General features: G+C 40.6%; 1 protein-coding gene across 1 annotated transcript; it reads left to right on the top strand.

The window, feature by feature from the left end:
- Positions 1-1783: 1783 nt before the first annotated feature.
- LOC123310289 (histone H1B-like) lies at positions 1784-2422 on the top strand. The gene has a single exon (XM_044893754.1). It carries the CDS (start codon positions 1784-1786, stop codon positions 2420-2422), a length of 639 nt encoding a protein of 212 aa, XP_044749689.1.
- Positions 2423-13301: the final 10879 nt, after the last annotated feature.

The raw sequence follows: 13301 nt of genomic DNA on the forward strand, positions 1-13301 counted from the left end.
ACAAAGAGCCAGCAGACGTTCTATATTCGAATTGATGCTGTCTGTGCCGTGTTTCCCTATTATTCCCGGCCATAGTTCTGAGTCTTGACCTCTGCCCACTCTAGCGTTGAAGTCTCCAAGGAGAATAATTCGTTCCCGTTTTGGGATTTTACTTAATGTAGCAACGAGTGTTTCGTAAAAAGTGTCCTTTAAGTTGTCAGAGGAGTTCAAAGTGGGTGCGTATACTGCAATGATGTTAACAAACGTGTTATTCGCTGCAGGAAAATGTAGGGTCATTAAACGTTCTGAGATACCAACTGGATTTTCGGTAAGTTTGGGGGCCAGGTCGTTTCTAATGGCAAAGCCTACGCCATGTTGTCTGATTTCGCCTTCCGGCAAGCCTTTCCAGAAAAATGTATACGCTTGTTCTACCAAGCTGCCTTCGTCCGAAAAGCGTGTTTCGCTTAAAGCAACTATTGCAATGGATGTTCGTTGCAGTTCCTTATCGATTAGGGCAGTACGCCTCTCTGGTCGGTCGGCCTTGGGGTTGTCTAGCAAGGTTCTGACGTTCCATGCTGCAAAAGCTATGTGCTTTTCATTGGTGTTTGTTCGATGATTCACTCGCTCAGGCACCCTTCCCCGGAGATCCGAATGGGAGGGTATTTTACCTCCGGATACGAATTTTGTCCTGTTCGACTGATCCATCTTTTTGTAGGAGCTGCGTTAGGAGGTGTTCAAAAGCTGCACTGGTAACGCTGTCAGTGCAACTTTGGTTGCGGCTACGACTAGATTATCCTGTGGCACAGGTATCCAGATGACAAGGTCTGAGACGTTACTTGAGCAACGCAGAGAGCCATTTCCTGCTCAAGCCAATGTTTAGGCTACGTAATTGTGGAAAACAGAGTTATACCGCTCATGTTCGGTCGCCAGAGCCTCGTTCGTAAGAAAAGGGTGCACCGCGAGTAGGTGAGGTTGGCATTTGAGTGGAGAGGCTATAAAACGCATCCTTTCCCCTTACACCCCAATATTACACTTTGCCGAATTGACCACAGAAATCTCAATTCCTATCTGAACTATCGAACTGAAACTCAACACGTATATCTCAATTCAAAAATTAGTAAAGTTTCGAGATTTGGATCGAATAGATCCAACAGATTCTTAGGAATTGATATCAAAATCAATCGAATCGACCTCCGATCTCCCTTTCTGTCAGAAGCAACGAACTGAAATTCAACTTATGCATCTCAATTCGAAAACTATCTACAGTTTCAAGATTTGGCTCGAATTGATCCAACAATTTTTGTGAAATTGATTTCACACTTTGCCGAATTGACCACTGAAATCTCAATTCCTATTTGAATTATCGAATTGAATGAAACTGAAAACGTATATCTCAGTTCAAAAATTGTGTACGAATTCTGATGGTCAATCAATAAAAGAAAAAGTTCTATTCATCATGAATTGTTCGATCAAGGAGACTCAAATTTCGAAATAATAACTTATGATAAGAATATCCGGGAACCTTGACAGGAGCGACTTCCACAAGTCTGGGAAGAATAGTTTCGGTCCGTCAAAAATGAAATATCGGCCTATTTTCCATATCGCATTCGTCCGAAATACGATGCAATGATGAACCCAATAATTGGTACAAATAAAAAATTCTAAATTCCTCGAGATTTCGCAGGAAACTTGCAATTTCAAGTCCTTAGCAATAATTTACCAACCAATCGCCCGTCAAATTTCCGTCAACTTCGCTAATGTCGGTACCACTATCAGAAGAAATCTAAAGTGTAAAGGTTAAACAATGACATTTTCAACTTCCGAGTCTGAAATGCAACAGGCAACTACGCCCGCCACTGCTGTTGGTAAGACGCTAAAAAAAGCTGAGAAAAAAACCTCAGCAAGGTCAAAACATGTCAAACCCAGCCATCCCCCAACTTCCGATATGGTTAATAGTGCCATCAAAGGATTGAAAGAAAGGAGCGGATCCTCGTTGCAAGCTATCAAGAATCACAAGGTCGATTCTGAAAGACTTGCACCGTTCATAAGAAAATATCTTAAGACCGCTGTACAGTCCGGTTCCTTGATTCAGACCAAAGGAAAAGGAGCGTCTGGTTCTTTCAAATTGGCCGCTGGCGGTTCTACAACAAACGTTGTTGCGAAAAAATTGGTCAAGTCGGCCGATGGAGCAAATAAGAATGCATCACCTACAATGGCAGCCGACAAGAAGAACACATCACCTGCCAGGTCTACATCTACAGTGAGTAGGTCGAAAAAGAGAGCGGCAATTGCGAAAGAAAAGAAGTCAAAATTAACGAAATCTCCCTCGAAAGCTAAGAAGGCAAACAAATCGCCGACGAAGAAGCCCAAAGCACCGAAACCAAAAACGGTCAAATCAGTAACGGCTCCGAAGAAAGTAACGTCTCCCAAAAAGAAAAAGTGAAACGTATATAATTTTGGAAGGAAAAAAATTTGAATCCGGTCCTTTTCAGGGCCTCTAGAATTTTCTATCAAATATTACTTTTATAGATTTTCACTCGCTAGAGATACGATGTCATACAAGATGTTTTCATCGAACACGGTAGGTAATTTTTTTCGGAAAATGTAAATATTTTTGAAAATGCTATCACATAAGTGCCGAATTCTAAAAATCATTTGACGGTCAGCAATTTTGCCGAATAATTTCAGGTGCAGAATATTCACGATTTCTTTCAAGCTATCCGATCAAAAAATCATGAAAACTAATATAATATTCGAATTGATCCAACAGTTTTCGAGATATTCATATCATACTTTGCCGAATTGACCACTGAAATCTCAATTCTTATCTAAACTATCGAACTCTAATTCAACACGTGCACCTCAAATCGAAAACTGTGTACAGTTTCGAGATTTGGGTCGAATTATTCCAATATTTCCTTAGGAATTGAAATAATACTGTGTCGAATCGAACACTGAAATCTCAATTCCTATCAGAACTATCGAACTGAAAGTTAACATGTCCATCTCACTTCGAAAACTATGTGTAGTTTCAAGATTTGGGTCGAACTGATTCAACAGATTTTGAGAAATTGATATCAAACTTTGCCGAATTGACCACTGATATCTCGATTCCTATCTGAACTATCGAACTGAAATTCAACATGTGTATCTCAATTCGAAAACTTTGTACAGTTTCGAAATGTGGGTCGAATTGATCCAACCTTTCCTTAGGAATTGAAATCGAACTTTGTCGAGACGACCTACGAAATTTTCAGTTCTATCAGATCAACGAACTGAAATTCAACATATGCATCTCAATTTGAAAACCATATACAGTTTCAAGATTTTGCCCGAATTGATCCAACAGTTTATGGAAAATTGATATCACACTTTGCCGAATTGACCACTGAAATCTCAATTCCTATCAGAACTATCGATATGAAATTCAACATGTGCATCTCAATTCGAAAACTATGTGAAGTTTCAAGATTTGGGTCGAATTGATCAAACGGTTTTTGAGAAATTCATATCACACTTTGCCAAATTGACCACAGAAATCTCAATGCCTATCTGAACTATCGAACTGAAATTCAACATGTGCATCTCAATATGCAACTCAATTCGAAACCTATGTACAGTTTCAAAATTTGGCTCGAATTGATTCAACAGTTTATGGGAAATTGATATCACACTTTGCCGAATTGACCACTGAAATCTCAATTCCTATCAGAGCTATCGATATGAAATTCAACATGTTCATCTCAATTCGAAAACTATGTGAAGTTTCAAGATTTGGGTCGAATTGATCAAACGGTTTTTGAGAAATTCATATCACACTTTGCCAAATTGACCACAGAAATCTGAATTCCTATCTGAATTATCGAACTGAATGAAACTCAATACGTATATCTCAGTTCAAAAATTGTGTAGAGTTTCGAGATTTGGATCGAATTTTGATGGTCAATGAATAAAAGAATAAGTTCTATTTATCATGAATTGTTCGATCAAGGAGACTCAACTTTCGGAATAATAACTTCTTTTTTTCATAAAGAACTATTCATGCCCCTCAAAAATAATGAATTACATTCGATAGATCATCTATCCAGGAATACTATCCAAAAAACAGTTTGAAAAAATTCCTTCATTTGGAGTCTTGCCTGCAAAACGAGTGGCGTAGGGTGTAATTCTCTTGAATTTTCGAAAATCTCCAATATCTCGAAAACCAAGGCCCTTTTACTGAACGTAAAATAGATTTTTCTGAACCGCCATAGAGTCCTCTACCCCCAGGCTCAATATTATCCATTCATTACGCCACACCCTGTATATGGATACCTTGACAAGAGCGACTTCGGCAAGTCTGGGAAGAATTGTTTCGGTCCGTCAAAAATGACATATCGGCCTATTTTCCATATCGCATTCGTCCGAAATACGATGCAATGATGAACCCAATAATTGGTAAAAATAAAAAACTTTGAAATCCTCGAGATTGCGCAGGAAACTTTCAATTTCAAGTCCTTAGCAATAATTTACCAACCATTCGCCCGTAAAATTTCCGTCAACTTGGCTAATATCGGTCCCACTATTTGAAGAAATCCAAAGTGTTAAGGTCAAACAATGTCATTTTCAGCCTCCGAGTCTCAAGTGCGACAGGCAACCACGCCCGCCACTGGTGTATGTACACAGTTTTCGAATTGAGATGCACATGTTGAATTTCAGTTCGAAAGGACCGTGGGGACCTGTGGACTTCAGTTCTACCTGGGGTTAGGCCCCCACAATTGCTGGCGGTGTGGCAATTGGCAAATCCCACCACAGGGAGGACTGCCGAGGGGAAAGGACGAAGTTCTGTTCCAGGTGCTGCCGTGTGGGGGTGTTTTCCAGGGTGTGTTGCGTTAGAGATAGGGGATCAATGACCGCCAGAACTGCCTCAGGACCGACCGCAACTCCAGGGAGCAGGACAGAGGCCATACTGCCGGACCTCCGACTGAGGCCCGCGTACCGCCAACACCGTCAGAACCGTCGCCGCCCACATCGTTGCCGCCCCTACCGAAGTAGAAGGTGAAAATGGATTAGAATTACCGAAAAAAAAAATTACCGATTATTAAAATGATACCATTCCGAAAAATATCTTTTATTGCACCAACCGAAATGGTGGATGCGCTAACCGGAGTAGTAGTCGATTCGTCAAAATATCATTTCAATTCCTAAGGAACTATTGGATCAATTCGAACCAAATCTTGAAACTGCACATAGTTTTCGCATGCATCTCAATATGCAACTCAATTCGAAAACTATGTACAGTTTCAAAATTTGGCTCGAATTGATCCAACAGTTTATGGGAAATTGATATCACACTTTGCCGAATTGACCTCTGAAATCTCAATTCCTACCGATATTAAAATGATACCCTTTTTTTTTTTTTTTTTTTATAGCAGGGGGAATCTGCGACCGTGAAAACACGGGGCTCTATCTCTCGCCCAGAGGAACCCATTTCTAGGGAACACTGTGGGGTTACTCACTCTCCTGAGTTCGCGACCCACTAAACCTAACCTGCTTTTTGTTGGTTCCGGGTATTTGCCTATAAACCATTTATCCCTTAATCGGTTGATTTCTTCTTGCACATTGTCGTGCTAGGGTTTTCATGTTCGTCCATTTCTGGACGAACTTCTCCTTAGTATAGTTTTAATAAGTTGTCGTACTCATTTTAATCTCTCCTCAATTGATCTCTCGGTCTCCTTTTGTAAATTCTCATTCTTCTTCTGTCTTCCTCCGGATCGTAGTCCACTAGTCTCCTGAGTTCTTCGTTTGGATGTTCCTTCGCTGTTTCGAATAACTTTTCAGCTTTCCTCTTCATAAATTCGGTAATGGTTTCCCACTGCAAATCTCGATATATCTGTTTGTTCCTGACAAACCAAGGCGCATCTATGGCACATCGTAGTAGCTTGTTTTCTGTTGCCTGAATTCTTTGTATATGGCTCTTTGCCGCGAATCCCCAAGCACCTGATCCATAAGTCAGTTGCGGTCTAGCAACGGCTTTGATTATTTTCAATTTTGTCTCATTTGACATGTGGCTCTTTCTACCTATCAGCGGGTAGAGCATATTCATCGCTGCCTTGGTTTTGTCAACGGCTTGTTTGATATGGCTTCTCCATGTTAGACCTTTGTCTAGGGTGATACCTAAATATTTTGCTTCGTTTTTCCATTCGATTTCTTCTCCATCTACCTCTAGATTTGTTGTAGTTCTTAGTCTCCTCTTCTGCAGTAATATCGCTTGGCTCTTTTGCCCGTTGAGTTTTATTTTCCATTTAATACACCAGTCATTTATTTCATCTATAGCTTCTTGTAACATTCCTTCTATAATTTCTGGCTTGCGATGTCGCATTGCGATTCCTGTGTCGTCGGCATATAATGACAGCATAGTCCTTGGAGATTTTGGTATATCGTGAATATATATGTTATACAGTAACGGCCCAAGTACTGACCCTTGAGGCACCCCTGCTTCCATATATCTGGTTGTGGAGTTTTCTCCTTCCACTTTCACGTAGAATCTTCTGTTCCTCAAATAATTCCTAATCAACTTGCACAGTTTCATTGAATATCCAGCATATCTCATTTTGTAAATCAATCCTTCATGCCATACTCTGTCGAATGCTCTGGCGACATCTAGTAGTACAAGACCGGTTGCTTGTTTATTTTGGAATCCTTCTGTTATGTATTCTGTGAGTCTCAGTAATTGCTGTTCAGTTGAGTGGTGTCTTCTGAATCCGAATTGCTCTGCTGGAATGAGATTCAGATTTTCAGTTTCTTCTGTAAGCCTCCTAGCGATTACCCTTTCTACTACTTTTCCTAGGGCGGACAATAAACTTATCGGCCTGTAGTTTTGGGGGAATTTCTTATCTTTGCCTGGTTTGTTGAACACTATGACTTCTGCAGTTTTCCACTTTTCCGGATAGTGTTCAGTCCTCATTATACCGTTTGCAATATTTGTGAGAGCAGCTATACCTTTTCTAGGTAATTTCTTCAACATAGCATTCGTTATTTTATCACTTCCGGGAGCTTTTCTATTTTTCAAGCTTCTGATTATCTCTTTTATTTCAAATAGAGAGGTTGGTTTTTCTATTTTGTCGTCTACTGGTGTTTCGTCCATTTCTTCTTCGTTGTTCTCTACAAGATCTTCCAGCTCGTCATTATCGTCATCAGGTCTGTAATTTATTCTCGATTCTCTTTCTATCGAGTCCGCCAGTGCTTCTGCTTTATCGGTATTCGTATATGCCATTCCTCTTTCTCCGTGGAGAGGTGGTATTTTAGTCTTTTCTCTTATCAGACATTTTTGCATTTTCCATGCAGAATGATCGATAGTATTTAGTTCTTGAACTCTTTTGTTCCATCTATTTGTTCTCATGTCCATCAGGGCATTTTTTAGAACTTGGCTGTGTCGGTTTAGATTTCTCTTATTTATATCTGTTTTGTTGAGCCTGTATGTTTTTCTTAGTCTCCGATTTTCCCTGATGAGATCTTTGATTTCTCTGGGTGTATCACCGTGTGGATGTATCGGTGCTGGTCTCGTTATTTTCTTTGTGCTCTTTTTGTAGGCATCTATTATATTCTTTTCTAGTTTATCAACTGCTCTTTCTAGGTCTTCCGGTGTGTTGATTGTCGGTATTTCTGTTACCTCCGATTGTATCAGATGGCTATATTTCGTCCAATCGGTGTATTCTCTTGTTTGCATTAGTTCTCTTCTTGGCCCATCTCCTATTGTTAATTCGATGGGGTTGTGGTTAGAGGTTCCGTCCCACAGAGATCATACACCGGAGACTGCAGGAAGCCATAGATGAATTACTCAAATGGTGCATCAAATGGAAAATCCAAATCAATGGAAGAAAGACTCAAGCAATATTACTGCAAAAGAGAAGATTGAGGATGGAAGAAAACCTTGAAGTTGATGGACAAGAGGTTGAATGGAAAAATGAAGCAACATACCTAGGAGTGACGCTTGACAGAGGACTTACATGGAAAAACCACATCAAATGTGCTGTTGATAAAACAAAAGCCGCAATGAGTAAACTTTATCCACTCATAGGCAGAAGAAGTCATATGAATAAGAACATCAAGTTGACGATGATTAAAACTATTGCGCGACCACAACTCACATATGGATCGGCGGCATGGGGCTTCGCAGCCAAGACCCACATCAAGAGAATACAGGCCACTGAGAATAAACTCCTTAGAATGGCGATGGACGTACCCTGGTTTGTTAGGAACAAACAAATCTACAAGGACTTGGAATGGGAACCAGTTACAGAATTTATGAAGAGAAAGGCGGAAAGGATATTCGACAAAGCCAAACAACATCCAAATGAGGAACTACGAAGATTAGTCGACTACGATCCAACAGAAGAAGCTAGAAGGTCAAGAACCTACCACCGAAGACCGAGAGATCAGTTAAGGATTTAAATGTAACCAAAGAAGAGCTTAACCTATAAAAGCTATAGGCAGCATACAACTATCAACACGACTATGATCGTGTGAGAGTCCAGAAACCATAAGAGTCAACTGGTTAATAGGCAAAATGCCCGGAACCTATGAAGAAGCAGTTAAGGGTTTTTAGTGGGTCTCGAGCTCAGAGAGTGAGAATCCCCACACTGTTCCCCCTCAGCAGAGGGTGTGTTCGTCTGTTTGCAGATTCAATTCATGATAAATAGAACTCATTCTTTTATTCATTGACCATCAAAATTCGATCCAAATCTCGAAACTCTACACAATTTTTGAACTGAGATATACGTATTGAGTTTCATTCAGTTCGATAATTCAGATAGGAATTAAGATTTCTGTGGTCAATTCGGCAAAGTGTGATATGAATTTCTCAAAAACCGTTTGATCATTTCGAGCCAAATCTTGAAACTTCACATAGTTTTCGAATTGAGATGCACATGTTGAATTTCATATCGATAGTTCTGATAGGAATTGAGATTTCAGAGGTCAATTCGGCAAAGTGTGATATCAATTTCCCATAAACTGTTGGATCAATTCGAGCCAAATTTTTAAACTGTACATAGTTTTCGAATTGAGGTGCATATTGAGATGCATGCGAAAACTATGTGCAGTTTCAAGATTTGGTTCGAATTGATCCAATAGTTCCTTAGGAATTGAAATGATATTTTGACGAATCGACTACTACTCCGGTTAGCTCATCCACCATTTCAGTTTGTGCAATAAAAGATATTTTTCGGAACGGTATCATTTTAATATCGGAAGGAATTGAGATTTCAGACGTCAATTCGGCAAAGTGTGATATCAATTTCCCATAAACTGTTGGATCAATTCGAGCCAAATTTTGAAACTGTACATAGTTTTCGAATTGAGTTGCATATTGAGATGCATGCGAAAACTATGTGCAGTTTCAAGATTTGGTTCGAATTGATCCAATAGTTCCTTAGGAATTGAAATGATATTTTGACGAATCGACTACTACTCCGGTTAGCGCATCCACCATTTCGGTTGGTGCAATAGAAGATATTTTTCGGAACGGTATCATTTTAATAATCGGTAATTTTTTTTTCGGTAATTCTAATCCATTTTCACCTTCTACTTCGGTAGGGGTGGCAACGATGTGGGCGGCGACGATTCTGACGGTGTTGGCGGTACAACGGGCCTCAGTCGGAGGTCCGGCAGTATGGCCTCTGTCCTGCTCCCTGGAGTTGCGGTCGGTCCTGAGGCAGTTCTGGCGGTCCCTGGTCCCCTATCTCTAACGCAACACACCCTGGAAAGGACCCCCACACGGCCGCACCTGGAACAGAACTTCGTCCTTTCCCCTCGGCAGTCCTCCCTGTGGTAGCCTTCATTGCCACACCGCCAGCAACTGTGGGGGCCTAACCCCAGGTAGAACTGAAGTCCACAGGTCCCCACGGTCCTTTCGAACTGAAATTCAACATGTGCATCTCAATTCGAAAACTGTGTACATACACCAGTGGCGGGCGTGGTTGCCTGTCGCACTTGAGACTCGGAGGCTGAAAATGACATTGTTTGACCTTAACACTTTGGATTTCTTCAAATAGTGGGACCGATATTAGCCAAGTTGACGGAAATTTTACGGGCGAATGGTTGGTAAATTATTGCTAAGGACTTGAAATTGAAAGTTTCCTGCGCAATCTCGAGGATTTTAAAGTTTTTCATTTGTATCAATTATTGGGTTCATCATTGCATCGTATTTCACGACTTGCCGCAGTCGCTCTTGTCAAGGTTCATGGATATTCTTGTCATAAGTCATTATTCCGAAAGTTGTGTCTCCTTGATCGAACAATTCATGATAAATAGAATTTATTCTTTTATTCATTGACCATCAAAATTCGATCTAAATCTCGAAACTCTACACAATTTTTGAACTGAGATATACGTATTGAGTTTCATTCAGTTCGATAATTCGGATAGGAATTAAGATTTCTGTGGTCAATTCTGCAAAGTGTGATATGAATTTCTCAAAAACCGTTTGATCATTTCGACCCAAATCTTGAAACTTCACATAGTTTTCGAATTGAGATGCACATGTTGAATTTCATATCGATAGTTCTGATAGGAATTGAGATTTCAGAGGTCAATTCGGCAAAGTGTGATATCAATTTCCCATGAACTGTTGGATCAATTCGAGCCAAATTTTGAAACTGTACATAGTTTTCGAATTGAGTTGCATATTGAGATGCATGCGAAAACTATGTGCAGTTTCAAGATTTGGTTAGAATTGATCCAATAGTTCCTTAGGAATTGAAATGATATTTTGACGAATCGACTACTACTCCGGTTAGCGCATCCACCATTTCGGTTGGTGCAATAAAAGATATTTTTCGGAACGGTATCATTTTAATAATTGGTAATTTTTTTTTCGGTAATTCTAATCCATTTTCACCTTCTACTTCGGTAGGGGCGGCAACGATGTGGGCGGCGACGGTTCTGACGGTGTTGACGGTACGGCGGGCCTCAGTCGGAGGTCTGGCAGTATGGCCTCTGTCCTGCTCCATGGAGTTGCGGTCGTTTCTAAGGCAGTTCTGGCGGTCCCTGGTCCCCTATCTCTAACGCAACACACCCTGGAAAGGACCCCCACACGGCCGCACCTGAAACAGAACTTCGTCCTTTCCCCTCGGCAGTCCTCCCTTTGGTGGCCTTCATTGCCACACCGCCAGCAACTGTGGGGGCCTAACCCCAGGTAGAACTGAAGTCCACAGGTCCCCACGGTCCTTTCGAACTGAAATTCAACATGTGCATCTCAATTCGAAAACTGTGTACATACACCAGTGGTGGGCGTGGTTGCCTGTCGCACTTGAGACTCGGAGGCTGAAAATGGCATTGTTTGACCTTTTTTTTTTTTATAGCAGGGGAATCTGCGACCGTGAAAACACGAGGCTCTATCTCTCGCCCAGAGGAACCCATGAACACTGTGGGGTTACTCACTCTCCTGAGTTCGCGACCCACTGAACCTAACCTGCTTTTTGTTGGTTCCGGGCATTTGCCTATAAACCATTTATCCCTTAATCGGTTGATTTCTTCTTGCACATTGTCGTGCTAGGGTTTTCATGTTCGTCCATTTCGGATATCTCTTCTTAGTATAGTTTTAATAAGTTGTCGTACTCATTTTAATCTCTCCTCAATTGATCTCTCGGTCTCCTTTTGTAAATTCTCATTCTTCTTCTGTCTTCCTCCGGATCGTAGTCCACTAGTCTCCTGAGTTCTTCGTTTGGATGTTCCTTCGCTGTTTCGAATAACTTTTCAGCTTTCCTCTTCATAAATTCGGTGATGGTTTCCCACTTCGAATCTCGATATATCTGTTTGTTCTTGACAAACCAAGGCGCATCTATGGCTCATCGTAGTAGCTTGTTTTCTGTTGCCTGAATTCTTTGTATATGGCTCTTTGCCGCGAATCCCCAAGCACCTGATCCATAAGTCAGTTGCGGTCTAGCAACGGCTTTGATTATTTTCAATTTTGTCTCATTTGACATGTGGCTCTTTCTACCTATCAGCGGTTAGAGCATATTCATCGCTGCCTTGGTTTTGTCAACGGCTTGTTTGATATGGCTTCTCCATGTTAGACCTTTGTCTAGGGTGATACCTAAATATTTTGCTTCGTTTTTCCATTCGATTTCTTCTCCATCTACCTCTAGATTTGTTGTAGTTCTTAGTCTCCTCTTCTGCAGTAATATCGCTTGGCTCTTTTGTCCATTGAGTTTTATTTTCCATTTAATACACCAGTCATTTATTTCATCTATAGCTTCTTGTAACATTCCTTCTATAATTTCTGGCTTGCGATGTCGCATTGCGATTCCTGTGTCGTCGGCATATAATGTCAGCATAGTTCTTGGAGATTTTGGTATATCGTGGATATATATGTTATACAGTAATGGCCCAAGTACTGACCCTTGAGGCACCCCTGCTTCCATATATCTGGTTGTGGAGTTTTCTCCTTCCACTTTCACGTAGAATCTTCTGTTCCTCAAATAATTCCTAATCAACTTGCACAGTTTCATTGAATATCCAGCATATCTCATTTTGTAAATCAATCCTTCATGCCATACTCTGTCGAATGCTCTGGCGACATCTAGTAGTACAAGACCGGTTGCTTGTTTATTTTGGAATCCTTCTGTTATGTATTCTGTGAGTCTCAGTAATTGCTGTTCAGTTGAGTGGTGTCTTCTGAATCCGAATTGCTCTGCTGGAATGAGATTCAGATTTTCAGTTTCTTCTGTAAGCCTCCTAGCGATTACCCTTTCTACTACTTTTCCTAGGGCGGACAATAAACTTATCGGCCTGTAGTTTTGGGGGAATTTTTTATCTTTGCCTGGTTTGTTGAACACTATGACTTCTGCAGTTTTCCACTTTTCCGGATAGTGTTCAGTCCTCATTATTTCAGTGGTCGATTCGACATATTTTCATTTCAATTCCTAAGGAACTATTGGATCAATTCGACCAAAATCTCGAAACTGTACACAGTTTTCGAATTGAGATGCACATGTTGAATTTCAGTTCGATAGTTCAGATAGGAATTGAGATTTCAGTGGTCAATTCGGCAAAGTGTGATATCAATTCCTAAAAACTATTGGATCAATTCGAACCAAATCTTGAAACTGCACATAGCTTTCGAATTGAGATGCACATGTTGAATTTCAGTTCGATAGTTCTGATAGGAATTGAGATTTCAGTGGTCGATTCGACATATTATCATTTCAATTCCTAAAGAACTATTGGATCAATTCGACCAAAATCTCGAAACTGTACATAGTTTTCGAAATGAGATGCACATGTTGAATTTCAGTTCGATAGTTCTGATAGGAATTGAGATTTCAGTGGTCAATTCGGCA

Source organism: Coccinella septempunctata, chromosome 3 (genome assembly GCF_907165205.1).
Source record: "Coccinella septempunctata chromosome 3, icCocSept1.1, whole genome shotgun sequence".
NCBI classification, from domain to species: Eukaryota; Metazoa; Arthropoda; class Insecta; order Coleoptera; family Coccinellidae; genus Coccinella; species Coccinella septempunctata.